This window comes from Wasmannia auropunctata, unplaced genomic scaffold (assembly GCF_000956235.1).
Source record: "Wasmannia auropunctata unplaced genomic scaffold, wasmannia.A_1.0 LD335985.1, whole genome shotgun sequence".
Taxonomy (NCBI): domain Eukaryota; kingdom Metazoa; phylum Arthropoda; class Insecta; order Hymenoptera; family Formicidae; genus Wasmannia; species Wasmannia auropunctata.
The window spans coordinates 1,576,810-1,597,355 of record NW_012026905.1 but is presented as its reverse complement, the minus strand read 5'-3'; the positions used below and the strand labels follow the sequence as shown (position 1 = coordinate 1,597,355).

The following is a 20,546-nucleotide window of genomic DNA, read 5'->3' as shown; positions in this document are numbered from 1 at the left end:
TCATATAAAAATTTCTCTTGCGATTCTATAAAAGACGTCCCTATAATTACAGCAGTATCTTTTCCTCTTAATCGCTTTGGATTGATCCCCGCATCGATAATTGATTCATAAGAATGTTCCAATAACATTCTCGCCTCGGGCGAGAGTACGTGTGCCTGATGGAAAGATAATCCAAAGAAATCTGCATCAAATTTTTCCATATTTCTAATTGTTCCCATACGATTTGGTAGGTCCGGATGCTCTAATAAATAATGGATATTCACATAAAGATGTTTCATGCGTCTTGCTCATTTTTTTATATAAAATTTTAGTTTACAGTACATTTCATTGACATATCAGGTTGTAATTACAGTTAGTGCAGAATGATTGGTATTATAATGTCTATACCAATCAGGCATAAATGTTAAATTTTAATGTAGATTTGTGAATCACCTATTTCCCATCGGCCGTGATCGGCTCGAACAAGATCAATTTTATTGAATAAATTTTCTCGTAATTGATTCACGTTATCTGAGTCAGGAAATCTACCAGCAATACCAGAAATAACGATTTCCTCCCCGGAATCAATGCCGTTCCACGATGTACATACTTCTGTGTCGTCCATGGTTTTAATAATTCTGCGGCTAATCCAGAAAAATATATGCTATGTGTATTTTATGTACTTATTTTGTTTACTCGCACTGTCTATTTGTCTACCTGCTTCTGATGTTTGTTGTATTACGGTGATTTCGTTTGAGTTGCAGATGAGAAATGACTCTGAACCTTTTAACGACAAAACCTCTCTTTATATAAACTGCAGTTGTTGCTGTTACAACATAAGCAATTGAAATTTTATAATTCGGCTATTGTTTTCTTCTCATTTACATTGCCGGCTAAAAGTTTAAGATCATTATTTGGAAATGTCTATTAAACAAGCAAAAATCAAAGTTACGCATTACATAATTTAATATATTAATTTTTTTAGTCGTTATTTTTTACACACATACACAATTGTATATGTCGTGAGAAAGCCGAAGAAAATAGGAGGATGTGCGTCAATATCAAATTGAATGTCACTTTGTAACTGTTTAACCTTTGCTTATTGACCGTATGACATTATAATGTTTTTAGATAATGATGAATGATTTTAGAGCATGTATGTGAATAAAAAAATACGTAATATGATATTATATATCTAAAAGATTTGAAATTGATATCTTTAAGACATAGACTCTTATATTCCTATATTGGATATATTGCTATCTAAGTTAATTCTGTCGAAAGACTCACACGTATTTTTGAGTCTTCCAGGCATGTCTGAAAGATGTCTTTTAGATATCATGCTATTAGACGTACGTGCGTGTTATCTGGATCTTCATTTACAAAATCTAGAGGTTTACTTTTACACAAAACAAATGTATCCTTACTAATTCTTTCTCTAAATAAAACTAACATTCTCTTCCTTGTCAATTCTACTAATTTTGTCCACCTTGTAGTCAGTAATTCATAGTAAACGCTTTGTAAAGAGAATTACATTTCAAAATTAATCACATTGATTAATAACGCATTAATTAAGTCATATGTTATTTATTTTTATATATATATGTATATATAAACCATTTAATTTCATTGAAAAGATTAAACTTATTATATTTCAGAAAGCCTGCAAACACATTTTTCCTCATAATTTATTTTATTTGCATTAAAATATCGGTAAAACTTCTTAAATTTTTAAATAACGGGATGCTTTTGGAAACAAAGATATTTTAATTATTCAAACAGAGATATTTTAATTATTCATGAATGATGTATAAAATAGCAGTCAGTATGCTAATGATATACGTCAATGCGACAAAAGGTTACTTATTGTGCCAAGGTAAGTAAATCACGTTGCAATAAAAGTTTTCCTAAGATTAACATGCAAAATTTATTAATACTAATACATAACAGGCGCGCGCTTTGCGTGCACTGCATATTAAACCCCATACATCTTCCAATAACATTTATACCAATTTACATTTTAATTAAACAAATTTTAACAATTTTTGAAAAAAAAAAATTTTTCTTGAAAAAAATAAATTTTCAAGAAAATGACGTTTTGATCGGCCATATTGAATTGGCCATTTTTAAATAAAATCACGATTTTTTTAAAAAATAACCACATAATTCATCTTTAAGATGATCCCAAAAAGAATTAGTCAATATCTTTATTTTTCTGGAAGATATAAATTTTTAAATATTGGGGAAAAGAGGCTTTATGCAGGTAACATGGCAATTTTAAGATAGGATGAGATAATAATTAAATTAGTACGAATTTTACGAATATAATATAATATTTTTACTATAATATTAATATAATATAATATTTTTTGGATTTAATAGATTGAAACAATGCATTTCCTAGTCACAATTTTTAATTAACGTTCATGGTTTATTTTTACGGAAAACTTATATGTTATTATAAACTATATATTTTTTAAATTTAATTAGACTGAAAAGCTGTATTTTCTATCTAAAATTTTGAATTAACCATCAGTATTCATGATTTACTTTTCAAATCTTACTTTCAGATTGAACGGTATAGAAAATATTATAAATAAATATTATCATATTATTATAAATGTAATCATGCAACTGCTATAAATGAATACGAAGGCATTGAGCATTGAAACGGATTCAGATAATTTTTAGAAGTACGCATTCGAGAACGTTGAAATAAATTTTTCTCAATCTATTTTAATTTAATTCCATTTACTGGAAATATACCTATAGTGTCGTGAAATTAAACGGCGAAAAACGAATGCTAGCGGAAAATAGAGTGATAATCGATCGACACCACCTAAATGTGAAACCAATTATCCATAATTAAATTACCGGTTGTACGCAGATAGGAACTAAACTGCCATTATGAATTAAAATTCTATTTAAATCATAAATATACATATTGACTAAATTTGCGAAGTAATTTGAAATTTATTTGTTCGCATTCGATTTCGTGACGGACTTCGGACGGGTCATAGTTGAGGTATCGATCAAACGACACGGCTCGTAAGTATCGAGAACTTATAGTGTCGAACATGGCCGCGGAAAGCAAACGGGCTGCGAATCCAAACGCTTGCGCCGTTTACGGCAGGTAAATGAAATTCGTAGCAATTTCATGCAAATACGCCATTCGAGACGATTAAAGAACCACTGCTCGCAATGCTTAAAAATATACACCAAGGTTAAATTCCTCTCGGGTTAAATTCCTTTTCAAGCTCGATTTTCAGTGAACGTTTAAAGAGTTAATTAATTCTCAGACTATCTCAAATTAGTTTTTCGGGAAAAAATGTATTGATAAAATTTATTATTCAAGTTTATTATATTTTCTGTGACTTTTTAAAATTTACCTCTTTGCTTATTTCATTTATCTCTTCTTTAGAAATTTGACAAATTTTCTGCAGTAGCTGCCTGATGCAAAATTTATTTCTATATAATATAAGTAAAGATAATGAAAAGGAATGAAAAATCTATCTTTTTATTTATATATATATATATATATATATATATATATATAATTCTCGCGAATTCTTTATAACTTTCTAACGTAAAATTTATGTTTTTAAAAAAGTAATTAAAAAAATTTATTTATTTATTTCCAGCCTTGCCTAACGTTTTTATTATATTATTTTATTGTCGATTAGCTTAAAATTATTATAAATATTTTATTTTAAGACAATTTAAAAGTATAGACTCTTGTAATTTGCATTGAAACAATAATTTCCTTAATTATTAGTTTTGAGATACATTATATAGAAGTGTGCAAGTTTTCTGTTAATTATCTGAAGCAAGATAAAAATATTACAACATGAGTTGACTCTTGCATGACCGCAATTATAATAATATTATACTGATCATGACTGCAGAGTGCCATCGATTGGGATGGATCGAACAAGGATTACATTTTGCACGGATGTGGACAAATCTGTGATTGTACACAACTTCGAGAAACGCGGCTGGACGCAAGTTGGTCCTGAAGACGACTGGAATTTTTATTGGTAATTATAAATTACAGTACAAAATTTGTACATTACTTGGGAATTTATTATAATATTTTATTATTTATCGTAGGGCCGTTACTCAATCCTGCAGGAATATCTTCAGCGTTGAAACTGGATACAGAATGGACGATAATCAGTAAGGTTTTTTTTCCAATCGAAAAAATCAGTCGCAATTAATAATAAAATTTAAAAATAAAGTCTTAATTCAAAAGTTTGCTTCCAAAATATTTTAAATGTGTATTTAAAAAACCGGAGATTGTATGTAAAAATTTGAATTCTTTTAATACATAATTCTTCTTTTTTACAAGGATATTTATTATATATAATACGTCATTATATATATGTAATTAGAAATTAATATATATTCCAAAAAAAGTGACATGTTATGGAAGTTATGAAAAATTCTGCACTTTTATTTTTTAGAGCTAAATTATTTTTAGAAAAAAATTGAATATTTGAAAGAAAAAACTGAGCATTTTGAAAGAAATATTTATTTATGACAGAATCATCAATCACTTCCCGAATCACTACGAGCTCACGCGCAAAGATCTGCTGGTGAAGAACATTAAGCGCTACAGAAAGGACTTGGAGAGAGAGGGAAATCCTTTGGCGGAGCGCACGGAGGGTCCAGGCAAATATATGTACCTCGACTTTATACCCGTGACTTTCGTCTTACCCGCGGGTAAGGTCATGTTTCTCTATAATTTAGACCCTATAGAAATTAGATTATCAATGCGGAAACGTGATTTCTTGATAAAACCTAGTATGGCGATTGTTTTTCGTAAATTTATAAAATTCAATCTCTTATAAATTTAAAATACTGATCTGAAAAATATTTTTCAAGAAAAGCTTGTTCTTGAAAATATCGAACACTGAACGCTGCAGTCCGGTTTGGAATGTCAATGATCACCTTACATCAAATCAAAGCGATCTGTCTCTCCTGTAGATGTTTTATTTGCAGTATTTCAAGTGAGAATTTATCTGGTTTGTTTTTAGTTTTACATTTCGATTACTTATGCCGCAGATTACAATATGTTCGTGGAAGAATATCGCAAATCCCCGCAGAGTACCTGGATCATGAAGCCATGCGGCAAATCGCAGGGCGCCGGGATATTCCTTATCAACAAGCTGAGCAAGCTGAAGAAATGGTCGCGCGAGGCAAAGACGCCGTTCAATCCGAACTTAACGAAAGAGTCGTACGTCATATCCAGGTACTTAATGTCAATTTCAATCAGAGACGATTTCCCGACTGTTAGAATATCCCCTCACGAGGAATTCTCACCGGTAAAGGTATCAAAGCTGTCGATTTCTTTTTTTTCCCGGGACTATTTCCCACGTATAGATATATTGACAATCCGCTGCTGATCGGCAGCAAGAAATTCGATCTCCGATTGTACGTTCTCATCACGTCATTTCGGCCGCTCAAAGCGTATCTCTTTAAATTAGGATTTTGCCGCTTCTGCACCGTTAAGTACGACACCAGCGTTCAAGAGCTCGACAACATGTATGTGCATCTGACGAATGTGTCCGTGCAAAAGCATGGCGTACGTATCATGTACATTATTCACAATGAAATACTGTCTTAGATTGTTATAGGACTTAATATATATTTTTTATTCCTTTGTCTTTCTTCACATGGAAAAATTACCTGAAAAAATATGTTAAAATGATACCCCACACGTGTTTTTCATTTTTCGCTGTTCGCTTTACCTTGACAATTGAATTCAAAATAATCTTTATTAAATCAGACAATTAAAAGTGTTAGAAATTAAGAAATTGGAATGGTCGATGCAAATATATGATTTTTTAAGGAGCCTAAACCAAATTGTAAAGCGAGCAATTTTTTATTCAAATAGTTTGAAAAAAAAATTACTTAAAATATTTTTAGATCGAAATTTATATAATTCTTAATAAAAAAAAATTATCCAGTCTTGGAATATTAGATTTCAAGACGTTTCTAATCTCTGGACATCTAGTTTGTCAAAATTTCAACTTCTAATGACATAGTTTGCATGTGAATATCTTTCGCGTATCCGCGTAAGAATTGTCGAATGCGGGAATTTCAGGACGAGTATAACAGCAAGCACGGCGGTAAGCTGAGCGTGCAGAATCTGCGTCTGTATCTGGAGAGCACGCGCGGGAAGGCGGTTACGGAGAAGCTGTTCGCCAACATCTCCTGGTGCATCGTGCACTCACTGAAAGCGGTGGCACCGGTGATGGCAAATGACCGGCACTGTTTCGAGTGTTACGGATACGACATCATCATCGACAACAAGTTGAAACCGTGGCTGATCGAGGTGCGTTAGTTTCTCGTCCTTCGTAATTCGTCATTTACAAAGAATCACACGAAAGTATGTATGTACGTGTCACCGTCCGATTTTAATGTTAAATTTTAATGTTAATTTTATGTTGTATTCTAGATCAAAATAATGGATTTTTTTTATACATGCCTATACATACTTTTAGGGGATGAAACATCCTTCAGAAAAAAATCGCAAAAAAATTTCTTTCAAAGGGCTGTTCACCCTCTAAAAGTGCATATAAAAAATGTGCATCCTTTATTTTGACCTAGAATACAACATATTCCTCATCAAAAAAAACCTCATCAAAACTGGAGGAGGACTGCATTTCCGTGATGTTTGTTCTTGTCAGTTGAAATCTTCAAAAATTTCGAAAATTTTGATTCCCCCCCCCCCACGGTAAACGCCTCGCCGTCTCTTACATCCACGACAGTGAACGACAGGATCTTGAAGTACAAATTAATCGACAATATCATATCAGTGATCCTGCCTCCCGATGGTATGCCCGAGTAAGTGTGCTGCACGACATCCATTCGTCTAATAAAATGCAAAATCTCAAGTAAACCTACGAGATTAATTCGCGATTGGTTAATTTTCGAACAGCGTGAAATGGAACAAATCACCTTCCCCGGAAGCTTTGGGTAACTTCGAGTTACTCCTGGACGAGGAGTTGGCGGTTCAGGACGAGAGAGAGGGTTCATCGAGCAAGTATCGCGGCTCTTCGCTCAACAAGTGGAAATAGATCTCATCCGTTTCCATCATTATACGCTTCAATTATTCCTTAAAATTCCATCTCGACCGAGTTTTCAAGGTAACTTATACGATAAATAATTGGCGCACTATTAAAAAGTTATCGCTATTAAATATATTCGCTCTGCGTATAATATACCGATCGGTCGCATCGAAGTGAAGCTCGAAGAAGAAAATCCTCCATGGAGATTTTATTTCTTTACGTTAACAAACAAGTTTATTCACTGTATAAATATGCTACATAATACGACTACGCAAGAGGACGCACGCGCGCGTCAAATTGCGAGGATGTAAAAATAATATAGGCAGTAATATTTTCTTCAGTCTTTCGCGCGTGTTGAAATGAGAATAATATAGTAATGTATTAGTTTGCTCTTGTTTTTTCTTTTTTCTTTTCTCTCAAAAGGCGTTTCGAAATCGCAATGCGAGGTAGGGGTCCTTGCAATCCTTGCGTATTTTGTACAGGCTGCGATACGGTTAACGCGTATCATACAGAACTATTGTACAATTTATGGCACAGTTTCCCGAAAATACGGCGATCGCGCTTAAAGCGCTAAGAACGAACGAACAGCGAATGCGAGATTCGGAAGTTGATAAGTTCGGGAAGATCGGGTTATTTTCATCTCCATGAATGATGAGGCAGGAATAAAGATTACAGAAAGGAGACAACGAGGAAAAAGGTGCAGAGAATGAATTCCTAATAAAAATGGAAGGCTGAAAAGATCTCGTACAACTCGTAGGATATCAGCGAAACACTTTTCCGCGCTTGTGTTTCTTCACTAATGGGCTTTCCTGGTTTCTCTCAAGGAAGAACTTACGATGCGATAGTGAAGAAACAAATAGTTCAGAGGAGTGAAACGAGAGAAGACGTTCGCTCGCGAGGGCGACGCGAAAGAGAGATTTCTGATTTCGCGTTCGTTGCTCGTTCACTCGCCGTATACCCGCTTTTACAGGAACGGATTGTATGTGTGCGTTAACGATACGCCGCTTCTGCGTCGACATGGTATATACATCGTATGGCGCGCGATTACAATGTTAAACGTTCTACGCGTAAGATGCATTGAATTATTGCTACGATTTCGATTGACCGCATTAATCTCCGTGTTACTACATCTAGTCCGTGTATCTGTGCGAGCGTGTGTACATGTTTAAGTGTATGTAGACGGATATGATATTAGTCGTCGAACACTCTCATAAATATATTCCGCAAGATAACGATTAACCATTGAACGAACAAATAAAATATTAACAGGAAACGTAGTAAAAATATCTTATGGCAGGAAGGTGAATATCGTTTTTCTCTTTTCTTCCTCCCCCGCCCTACACTTTTGTCACACAGAGAAAATTTACAAATACGATATATATAAAACCGTCACCATTTTAGAGCAAAGAAACACGGAAAGTGTCATAAATTTGATAATAAAATATATGAAACGCAGCCTTTGGTCAACTGCCATATCAATTAAATTATGAATAACATGCTGTTAACGATACAGTAATAATAATATGATATACTTTGATATCACAATTAATACAGATAAATGCACGTCCATACAGCACTTACAGATAAAAAAAAGGGGCATTCTCCGAGACGAATATTCCTCTAATGCTTATCCTTAAGTTACGGTCATGTACGCTGTGCGTGTATGTTTTTCTTTGCAAGTATGATGTAATAGAAGCGTAATTTCATAGAAACTACGCCACTCGCTAAATCATTAGATATTTACAAAGTAGTCGCGGTAGAATTATCTTTTCTTTGTACATTACAAACTATGAAAATGTATAGCAGGCACAAATGGTATAATTATTATACGCTGAACTCTGTTATGGGACGCGCCGAGAGATAAAGCCCTGAGGCAGTTTTGTTTTTTCTCCCGGTATAACTCAATAAAAAAAAAAAATTAACTTATGTCCTACAAATAAAAATATATTTAAATGTCATGTCAATTGTTATGATGTACTAAACTTTAAATCAGAATTAAAAGCTTTCAATGCACGCACACAAAACACTGTTATCTAGTACACTTTTTTTCGACTCGATCTTTTTCGATATAATAATGTGGGAGGGCACGTTCCAATATGAAGAGTTCAGAATTATTAATATACATACAAGTAAATCTTATACAAATAATAATATTCCTATCAGTCTAAAAATCTTGCCACTCGTTGCTTTTTGAGCTTAACGCATTAAAGGCCATTACAATAATTACATAATACACAATGTAATTATATAAATTATATAATTGCATAATATAATTATATATGATTTTATCGTATATAATTATATGTATAATATATATATATATAACAGATATATATAATTATAATAATTACAATTTAAATTAAACTACGACGGTCTTCAACCGTCTTAGAGTAATGTATTATTATTGTAATGTTATTGAAATATAAAATTATATTTCTCTGGGAAACTTTATTACGTTCCGAAATTAAAAACTTAAAAAGATCAATAAAATTATTTTCTTTCCGTAAGAGAAGTTTTATCGCCCAAAAAATGACCGTTAATGAGTTAATGAGAGTTGATGAGAGTTATATAAAAAAACTTATGTAATCTAATGTATCGTATAACTCTCACAAATTATATTCTCGAATTTTATCATAAAAAGTAAAAAATGCAAAACGAGAGATGATGTAAGAAAATGCTTCCTTGAATAGAATTTCGCTCCGGCACGTTCTACCTGTACAATTTATCTTAATTCTTTGTACGGATTACATATTGATCTTGTAGTATTTCTAACGAAACTATTATTATGTTAACGAATAATTGTATACTAATATCCAATATAATTTTTTGGATTAATACACTGGTGCAGATTAAAGCACATTATATGTGATGTGTGTGTGTGTATATATATGTGTGTGTATAAAAAATCTAGTTATATATACATGCACTGATCTATTTACTAATGTATTAAAAAATATATATATATATAAATGTAAAACATAAATAAGCGCTTTGTGAATAAAATATGCTCGAATGCATTCCGCTAAACAATACGATAAAATATGTCGGACATCTGGATTCAATCGCTTATTATACATGCATCTAATAAACCAACGTATAAAGATCTTTAATATGCACCAGTATAATATCGCTAGCGTATCCATTTTAAATTCGTTATTTTGCAAAGATTGCTTTGAAGGCTAATATATTTTTGTCATTGTTTAACAAAGCTACAATTGAATTCTCAATTATTATTTGCCTTGAAAGCAAATTACTTTTTCTATGCGCAACTGGTCGATTTGCGATCGGCCGTAATTATGTAAACGTAAGATTTAAGTATTGACGAGAGACGACAGAGTGGCGGAGTAAAGAGGAATACTGAAATAAGATAAATGCAAAAGTAGAAGTACCAGAGCGTTATACACGTCTCCACGTCTTCCGAACTCTTCTCAAGGCACCGGCGACGGCGGTGGCGGTAGAGGGCTAAAATACGTGGACGATCTGGAACTCGGGGACGGTGGGCAGCTGATCGCCGCGTCGCTATGGTAAACGGAACGTGGAGTGGGCGGCGGCGGAAACGGCTCGCTCTCGTAACGGTAGCGCGCCGGATAATTGCAGTCCGACTCGTCGCAGACGTCGGTGCTGCACGGAGTCGGTGGTGGCGGTTGATTGATACTCCTGTAGTGCCGATACGGCTTGTAGCGGGACGCGTTGCTGCTCGAGCAACGCGTCGAGCTGACGATCGTCGCCGGACTCGGCGGCGGGTTTAGAGTCTCCTGAGGATATCCACCGGCAGAGCTTCCTCTGGTAGAACTCGACGCACCTGGCGAGAACGGAATATAAGAATTTGTAAAATGTGGACAGTAATCAATACAGACATTGTTCAGCCTTTCGCTTTTTTTTCGCTTGAACATTCTTTTTTAAGCGTGAAAAAAAAATGATACGAAAATACCATACAAAGATATACGTATAAAAATGTTATTTTTCTAAAAATGATAATTTATTTACTTAAGTTTCTATGATCTTTCTTCTGAGGTCTACAAGTCTTGAGATATACAACATGATTTTGAGATTTCATTCCAATTAGAGAGCCTTTAAAGATACACTACCTGTAATGTGACTGCGATCATAACTAGAGCCAAGACTGCTTCCATTCAACATGGACATTCTCACGGCTTCCATCCCGATCTTAAGGCCTCCGCCTCCTCCATCCTTTCGGTTACTCTTTTGCGAGACAAACATCGGCTTGACCATTCGAGTGTTGCCGGGTTTCGGCGACAACGGATCTCCTGCCGAATCGTGAAGTATATCAGGCAAACCCTCGTTTCCAGTAAACCTATAATAATAAAAATAATAATATAATACAATATTTTCTTATCTGCAAAAGATTCATTTCCTTATGTTATTTTCTATATCAAAGCTTCCGTTTAAAATTACTAAATTAAAAATTTTAAGTTTTTTTTTATTAAAAAAAATAAATATTATAAACTAATATTTTGATAAAAATAATAAAAATTACTCAAAATTGTACGATCTCGATTTCGGTTATTTAACAAATACAATAAATATCTTTCGCATTAACTTGACATGATAATAACCTTTTACGACAGTAGTAGTAGCTCAGAACACCTGTTACGAGCACGAATACCACTACCAAAATGATGACGATATAGGTCAGCTTGCCGGATTCGTTGATTCCAGGTCCAGCGTTCTGGCGGTGCGGATTGTGCGGACTGAGGCAAGCTGGCGGTAGCTCGTCACTGCCGTCCGCGCAATCGTCCCAGCCGTCACATAACGATGCCCCGGAGATGCAGACACCATTTCCGACGCACTGAAACTGCCCGACCTGGCAGCATTGTGCCTCGTCCGAGCCATCCGGACACTGCTGTGTCCCGTCGCATACCCAAGACAATTCTGCGTAGAGAAACAGACACCGAATAATAACATAACATTTCATTTATCGCTTTGTACATTCGTGCAGTGACACTTTTAATTGTTCACAACAACATCAGAGACAGAGAAGTCCGCGCTTACCGATACAGTGATTCTGACATCTGAATTCCTCGCGGGAGCACGTGGGACATCCCAGCTCGTCGCTGCCGTCTGAACAATCGGTTTGACCGTCACATTTCCACGTGGCTGGTATACAATCCTTGCTTACGGCCGCATTCGGCGCGGCGCACGTGAAATGATCGTTTCCGCAGACGGGCGCCGCGCGACAAGTCCGACCGTCGTCGGACAGGACCAGTGACTTCGGGCACGAGCAACGGGGCGACGTTGCGGCGGCCACGTCGGTAATGGTGTTGGTGCCGACGCAGAAGTGCGAGCAGCCACCGTAGTCGTTGAACGGACTGCACACGTGTGTCTGCATGAGCGACTCCTCAGGCATGTTAACCGCGATGAGATCCGTGAAAGACGTGCGACTCGTCGTTACATGCGCGCCTCGCCTAGTGTTCCCATCGAACGTCTTGTTGACCCGTTCAATCATCTATCGAAATTCACATATCATAGATAAGTATAAGATATATGTAGATCCTCATGCTGTTCTCCGATCTCCAATTTTACAAATCTTGAAAGTCTGCAGGTAATAAATAACCCGAAAGAGAACCGGTAATAAAAACACTTGTCACTCACCTGCACGTCGCGGTCGTACCAGTAGAGATAACTGAAAAGAATGGCTAAGTGCAGTGCCGCGCCCTGCGTGGTGGTGACCAGAAAGTTGCGATTGCCGCCCTCGAAGTTGGAGCACTCGATGTGCCTGCCGTATGCCCAGTAAACGATGTGCGTCGTCGTGTCTACCGTCAGGCCGGTGGGCTGCTCCGGCAAATCGCTGGCGATCTCGTGGCGCTCCTTGCCGTCCATCTTGCTGCGTACCACCCGCTTCTTGCCTATGTCCGTCCAGAAGAGCAGTCGTTGCTGCGAGTAGATCGCTATGTGACGCGGCTTCTCGCCGTCGCCCTTCACCACGACGCCGAGAGCCGAGCCATTGTCCAGCCGCGTGACATTGAGAGCGTCGTTCGTCGAGCATGTCCAGAAGAGCAGCCTCCCGAGCGGGTCCAGCGCAAGGTCGAACAGATGTCCGTTTCCGATGGATACTACAACAGTGCTGCTATGCTGCTGCTGCTGCTGCTGTTGCTGCTGCTGCTGCTGCTGTTGCTGTTGCTGCTGCTGCTGATGCTGCTGCGTCTGGTTTTCCGCAGAACGGCGGATCGTCGCGCGACCGTCGATCCAGTAGACGTGCTGCGTCACCGGATCAAACTCGATCGCGCGGACATTTTTCAAGCCCTGCACGCGCAACGTCACGTCCGCGCAGTCGTTCGTCTGATCGGGCAGATAACGTACGATCGCGGTGCGCAGACTGTAGATCATGAAGTGCTGCGGCGCCTTGCACGTCCGATTGTCCTCCGACAGATTATAATGCGTGGGACACGCGCACTTGTGGGTGACGGACGCGCCGCCGTTCGGACCCGGCAGCGCGATGCAGAGGTGGGTGCAATTGCCGTTCGCGATCGCGCACGGGTTCGTGCCCGCCTGGCGCGACGCGTGAAACACCTTCAGATCCGTCACCGACGCCAGATTAGTGTGGATCTTGGTACGATTCGCCCCCGTGAGCTTGTCCGCCCTCTCGATATCACCTGTGTTCCAATCCGCCCAATAAATGTAGTCCTGATACTGCGTAACGCTGAACGGATAGACTATGTGACGCGAAACGATGACATCCCTCCGTTGCGTCAGTAGATCGTAACAGTTGATCGCGGGCGCGGAGATGTCGGTCCAGTACAATTTCCGCCCCACATGGTCGATTGTCAGACCGTTCGCCCGGTCGATACGCGAAACGATCACTTGTCGCTGCGTGCCGTCCAACAAGGCCCTTTCGATACTACCGGTATTGCCCCATTCGGCCCAGTACAAATGGCTAGAGAGATAAGTAAACGTTAAACAAGATTAACGTGCAAGATTATCGACTAATTTTATAGATAAAAAACATTTTTATATGATCTTTAATTATATTTTTCATTTTGTGTGTGTTACACATCAAATAGTTTGAAGAGAGAGAAATATCTTTACGTTATTTCTCATCTTTTTGCCAATCTCTTACTAACTTATTTAAAGTTAATTTAAATAGAAACGATTAAACATAGAAACCAAGCTACTATAAAGATTGTGTGAAATTTAATCTAAAGTAACAGCAGGACAAGAGACAAAAAAACTCACCCTTTCTGAGGATCCACAGCTACATTCTTAGGCTCGATAAGATTTTGCCACAAGAGTATTTTCCTGCTGCCTTCTTTTATTCTTATCATCTCTATTCTACGCATGGCGGAATCACTCCAGTAGAGATTGTGCGCGATCCAATCGAATGCGATGCCGTCCGGCGATTCTAGGCCGAGATCGACTATCTTTTCGATATCCGATCCATTTATGAAGACACGCGTGATGGTTTTTAGCTTAAGATCCGTCCAATAAATACGGTTTTCGGACAAGTCAAAGTCTATAGCACTATAGAAAGAGCAAAAAATATACATACATCAGGGTTAAAATAAAACATCTTGTCTTATCATTATATGACAAACAGTATTAATATAAATATTCTAAACAACCGTAATTGGTTAAAAAAATCTATTGTTGAGAAAAAAGTAGACTCTAAATTTGGCACAAAATTTCTAATAAAAAGGATATCCATTTCTTTTGTATATATGTATTGTTCCTAGTTTCGCAAAAATGTCAAAAAATTCTAATAAACATTCTAATGTTTTGTATTTAATCCTAATCTAATATTCGCTTTAACGTTGCAGTTACCTGGCGTCTTTGATGCCGGTGACAGGTATGATATTATCATTGTTGACATTCTCGATACTGATTCGGCCGAGATTCTCCCTCCTGGAGAACAACAGGAAGGCGTCCGGCACGACGCACGTGCGCTTGTCCTTGGTCAATTCGAAGCCCATCTGACAGGCGCAGACGTATCTAAATAGTGTCAATTTTATATTAATTTTTCGCAAATATATAAATCGTAATTCAATTTACACATTCGTTACTTTAATCTTTCTTAAAACTAATTTACTTCAATATATTGCGTGACGGAAAATATGATTCTCAGCTACCCTGATAAAAGTCTCTCAGATCTGTCTAAAACGATCTCGACGAATCTCGGCGAGAAATTTTCACGCAATTCCAACAATACGCACCTGCCGTTGGGCTTGTTGAAACAGAGATGGCTGCATCCGCCGTTGTCGCGGGCGCACGGCGAATTGCTGACGTTCATCTTGCCGAGATGCACGGCCTTGATCCCCATCACATTGGGCACCTGGTCGACAATGACCTCGCGATCGCCACCGGTAAGCTTGTGCGCGCGATCGATGCTGCGACGCTGCCAGTCGGTCCAGTACAGATAATCGCCCAGCAGAGTGAGACCGAACAGATGCGGCAGATTGTCGGTGATGACCTCGCGCCGATCGGTACCGTCCATGTTGGCCACTTCGATCTTGTCGATCTTTGCGTCGCACCAGTAGATCTTGTTGCGCTCGAGATCAAGGGCGATGCCGTTCGGCCAAACGATGTCCTTGGTGATGAGCAATATGCGCTCGCTACCGTCGAGATTGCTGCGCTCGATCTTCGGCCGCTTCTCGCTCCAATCGGTCCAGAACATCCAGCCGTGCTCGGGCGCGACCGCGATCGCCCGCGGCTCGAACAGGTCTTCGTTCACCAGCACCCGCCGATATTTCCCATCCAGTCGCGCCACTTCGATCCGATCGGTCCCGGTGTCGGTCCAATAGAGGTTGCGGGCGAGCCAGTCTATCGCAATACCATCCGGATTCGCCACCTGAGAATCAAAAGCTGAAAGGTTACTCCAATATGTAACGATATTGTAAAAATACGGCTGCTTCTTTGCCGCAATAAAAATCTCTCCAATCTATCCGCAATGATATCAGCTAAACTTGCCGATAATTATTTTCACGTAATTCCAGCAATGCGCATCTGTTGTTAGTCCTGTTGAAAACAGAAATAGAGGGCAATAATATAACAAAACAGGACTGCGCAAAATTTAGACTTTAAAAGATATTATTTTCTAATAGAAGAAAATGCTTTTTAAAATAAAGATTGTGTGGGGCACTGAAAGACATTTCTAATGATTTTGTTACAAATCGCGTGTTTTCGAAAATAAATGTAGTAGAAATTAAATCAAAGAAAGAAAAGAAACACAATTGTCAGCTGCGCACCTCCGTGGAAATCACATTCTGCTGACTCAACCCATCGAGAGGCGCTCGCCTGATGGCGGTTGTTTGTTCGTCAGTCCAGTACAGCAACTCCTCCATCGGATCGAAGTCAATCGCGATTGCATGCTTAATATTGGTGAGCGGCAATACGAAATTGGTATAGTCAGGTGAATCCAAGGATATCCGGCAGATTTCGGTGCGCTGGACGATCAGAAGTAACTGCTCCGGTCTGCTGGCGCATGTGTACTTGTCAATCAGTTTGACGCCCGTGGGACAGGCGCAACTGTAACCAGGTTGGCTCTTCACCGAGCTCAAAAGGCACAGATGAGAACAATTGCCGTTGTTTCGCTTGCAGGGATTATTGCCGCCCGGTTGCCTCCTCTCATCCCAGACTTCAATGTCGCCTGAAATTAAAAGAGACGATATTTAATAAAAACATTATAAATATGAGAAAATTATTAAAAGCACACAGAAAATATTACCAAAATGTATGAAAAATCGTGATTTTTATATGGAGAATTAATAAATATCATACAAAAAATAATATTTATAATCTTAAAATAATATTTATAATAATATTTATGATCTACTAAAAGTAAAGCACTTGTACTATAATTCCTGAAGTTAAAAGAGACAATATTTAATATAAACATTATATATTTGAGAAAATTAATAAAAGCATATAGAAAATAATATCAAAATATATAAAAACTCGTGATTTTTATATGGAGAATTAATAAATATCGTATAAAACATAATATTTATAATCTAACGATCTACCAGAAATAAAAAGCATACTATACTATAATTCTTTCAGATTTTCAAAGACACGCGTTAAGAACGTAACTGAAGTGATCTTAAGCGGCAAATACAACGCAACTTCGATCAACGTTTGCACAAGTAATATTATTCATTACCAGGTATGTATTCGCCGTGGAACAATTCGCGTGGGTGCGATTGCGGCTGGTTCATGTCGTACGAGTGGATGCACCACGTCTTCCAGTCGGTCCAGTAGAGCCGATTGTCAAAGAACGTTATGGCAAACGGATAGTCGAGATCGCGGGTGATCAATTTGCGCCTATTCCGGCCCTCATAATCCATCACGGCGATGAACCACAGTCTACCGTCCGCCCAGTAGATGAGCTTCCTCTCATAGTCGATCGTCAGGCCGTTCGGCCAGAATATGTCATCGGAGACGATGATCTCGCGCGTGCTCGGATCACCGTCCATCGAGGCGCGCTCGATCTTAGGCACGTCGCCCCAGTCGGTCCAGAAGAGGAGCCCCTCCATCGGCGCCAGAGCGATAGCGCGCGGTTGATAGATGTCCGTCCAGAAGAGCACCTTCCTGTTACGGCCGTCGATGCTGGTCACCTCGATCCGGTTCTTCTCGCCGTCCGTCCAGTACAGCTTGTCCGTGAACCAGTCGCACGCGAGACCGTCGGGCGATATCAGACTGGAATTCACCACTGTCAGCCTCTCGCCGGTGTGCGTGCCGTTGTAGCGTATGCACTGTATCATCTCCAGACCGCTGTCGGACCAACAGATTAGCCCGCGCTCGTAGAAGAAGTCCAGCGACGCGCCTTCCGACAGGTCCTTGATGATGACGTTGACCTTATTGTTACGAGACATGTTGGCCACTCTGATGTCCTTGTGAGTGGCGAAGAGGAGAAAAGGCGAGCCTGAAAGATCGATAGTATCGTTAGTAAAATAATACATATTTATTTTATTGTAAAACATATTTTGAAAAAAATAAAAAATAAAAGCACTCAGTTAAAGGGACGCCAGAGATAAAAACATCGTTGACGTCGTCTTAAGAAAGGAAAAGGGAAAACGGAGGAGAGATAAAGTACGACGCGTACACAAAACATACACAAACGCGCAATGCAAACAAAACAAACATGGAGCAACAACCGCACGCCGAGCGACAGCGACACAAAGATACTACGATCCCGAAAGAGAAAGGAGAGGAAAGGAGAAAGAGGAGCCGCGGCTCGGAGGAAAGGTATCCATTTTCGAAAAGGAAGAACAACGGGATTCGGAGACTTGGGCCATTCGATGCCACCTACCATCGCAGAAAAAAACGCCGCAGCCGAGGAGGCAAGTGACGGCGAGCCATGCGACCATGGCGGGGGATTAAATCCGAACTGCAAGTTTCACGTGTTCTCGATCGAGGAGGGATCGCGTCCGCAGCCGTGTATCATCTCGTCGCCGTGTGGATGATCGAACGGTGCCCGAACGACGTTATCACGACATTCACGACCGCCTGCCTCGCGTCACCGGCCATTTGTGAAGCATTGTGAAGACTGAAGCGCCGCTTCGGGCTCCGCTTGGCTCCGCTCCGCCGCTCCGCGTCTCCCGCTTCGCTTCTCTTGGCTTCTCTCAAGTCTCAGCTTCTCTCCACAGGACATCTCCCGACGACAGCCTCTCTGCCCTGTTTTACCCGAACCGAGTAAACAAATATATCCTGCAAAAAAATTTTAAAATCGAAATATAAGACATTTTTAGATCATTTTGTTTTTTAGTTTACATAATCTTCATTTTATACGTGTAATGTAGATTATTTATATTTTGCGCAATTGCTCTTTTGGTTTTCTATTTACGAATGCACTATTTTATCGACATTCGATTACTCGAAGATATACGATTTTTTTCTCTATCATTTTAAAAACATTAAGTTGTAAGAAATATTATTAAAACTCGTTAGAAAATTAAATGAATTGATTTTAAGAGTCAATATAAATCTAACGAATTTTTTTACAGACGCACTGCTTTATCGACATTTAGTTGTCCAAAGGATCATATGTATAAAGATGTAAACATTGTAAATAAATATACAATTTCTTTTATCGTTTTAAAAAACCCCGAACTACAAGAAACATTTGTAAAAGCCCATTAAAAGATTAAATATATCATGGTAGCGAATACCTGCACGATTGAGTCAAGGTTTCGAAGAGATAAGGAACACGACAAAATTACGAATAAAGAATTATATGGCTCGATTTCTTATCGCGATTTACGTGGATTGTTTTACACCCACATTCGCACGTTGTTTGTTCTAATCTTTTTCGAAACAGGTATTATTATACTTACCGAAAGCGCGAAGAGAACCGTAACACCTCTCACGACGGACATGTTTGCTTTGATCCGGTTTCAATTCGAAATATGTAACGAGAGGCAAAGGCCAACCACTTTCACTTTACCAGCTGCCTTCTTTGTCAATTACAGGCTCCCATCACCTCGGATATCCGATTCGGCCAGTAGCTAGATGTCTGTATAACCTCGATACAGTAATCGATACTTAACCTTGTAGATATTTTCGGGGAGTTGAACCACCCCGATAATTCCATGTCAAGGAATGTTACCAATGGATAACACACGTTACCGACGTTAGATACATACAGTCGGTATAGAGGGAAGTCTGAAAATAAAAATATCATACGCGCGTTTAAATGAAATCCGTTCACCAACGTGCATATTGAAACTACACGTTGGCACGTTGCCATATGTATATGTATACATATATATATTCTTAATTTACAAATAAAATTTAATTGAACAAAAATAGACAAATTTGTACAAATCTTTTATCATCCCCGATTCCAATCAGGGCCTATTTGCGTTGCATAAACATTTATATTTCATTATTTAATACGCTACAAATTTATTTTTAAATATAATTAAAGAATGCGCTAGAAATATATATATAACTTAATACAATGCATATAAAATAATATAGCAAAAAAGACATTATATGTAATATAAAATTATAAAAAATTATATGATAAAATTACTATATTGCATAAACAATTTATTTTTTATGTAAGCTACTTTATTTAATTGATTATACTAGCAATTTGCAAGTTATTGACTAAACTTGACATTTTTCTAAGCAAACTACATTCAATTTAAAATACAAATAAAATATTGATTGGGCTAGAACAAATTAGCCCGTAAATGCCCTCCACCACCCCCGCCAATTATAATCAGCGGTCCTCGATCTGTTCCAAGCAACAAACTATGATGGCGTCAATATGATCACAAATAACGTTTATAGTTTGCTACCTGGATAGCACGTATTCTTATATGTTTAATTATATACATTTATATCATATTTTTTACATAATGTCTTTTACATTTATATACATATACCTATATATTTATATTTTATTTTATGTAATGTCTTTTGATATCGAAATATACACAAAAAATTTCAATATACAAAGTACATATAACTACAGAGATTGAGTATACTTGAAAATTTTGCAACATGTATTTTTAATTTGAAATTTTATATAAA

The 20,546-nt window shown here is 38.1% G+C and overlaps 3 protein-coding genes across 3 annotated transcripts in view; 1 reads left to right on the top strand and 2 right to left on the bottom strand.

Annotated features, from left to right (window-relative positions):
* The window catches only part of LOC105454540 (fatty acid synthase-like), a 7,600-nt gene extending 6,829 nt beyond the window's left edge, over window positions 1-771 (bottom strand). The window contains exons 1-3 of the mRNA XM_011697212.1: window positions 697-771; window positions 433-623; window positions 9-241 (exon numbers count right to left, since the gene is read on the bottom strand). Of these exons, the coding sequence (XP_011695514.1) occupies window positions 9-241; window positions 433-604 (405 nt within the window). The 5' untranslated portion in view covers window positions 605-623; window positions 697-771. The remainder of the gene's footprint in view (window positions 1-8; window positions 242-432; window positions 624-696) is intronic.
* Window positions 772-3,001: 2,230 nt separating this feature from the next.
* LOC105454492 (probable tubulin polyglutamylase TTLL1) lies at window positions 3,002-9,124 on the top strand. Its single transcript, XM_011697129.1, has 9 exons — window positions 3,002-3,112; window positions 3,885-4,016; window positions 4,090-4,155; window positions 4,523-4,701; window positions 5,044-5,230; window positions 5,362-5,563; window positions 6,086-6,315; window positions 6,718-6,828; window positions 6,923-9,124. The coding sequence occupies exons 1-9, from the start codon at window positions 3,057-3,059 to the stop codon at window positions 7,059-7,061; spliced, it is 1,302 nt and encodes a 433-aa protein (XP_011695431.1). The 5' UTR covers window positions 3,002-3,056; the 3' UTR covers window positions 7,062-9,124.
* An 858-nt stretch (window positions 9,125-9,982) lies between these two features.
* Window positions 9,983-19,558, bottom strand: LOC105454491 (low-density lipoprotein receptor-related protein 6). The gene is made up of 12 exons (XM_011697128.1): window positions 19,340-19,558; window positions 18,316-18,713; window positions 17,167-17,928; window positions 16,253-16,653; window positions 15,221-15,855; window positions 14,832-14,999; window positions 14,247-14,531; window positions 12,666-13,947; window positions 12,066-12,519; window positions 11,630-11,945; window positions 11,141-11,367; window positions 9,983-10,854 (listed from the first exon to the last, which is right to left on the bottom strand). Exons 2-12 carry the CDS (start codon window positions 18,371-18,373, stop codon window positions 10,481-10,483), a joined length of 4,962 nt encoding a protein of 1,653 aa, XP_011695430.1. The 5' UTR covers window positions 18,374-18,713; window positions 19,340-19,558; the 3' UTR covers window positions 9,983-10,480.
* Window positions 19,559-20,546: the final 988 nt, after the last annotated feature.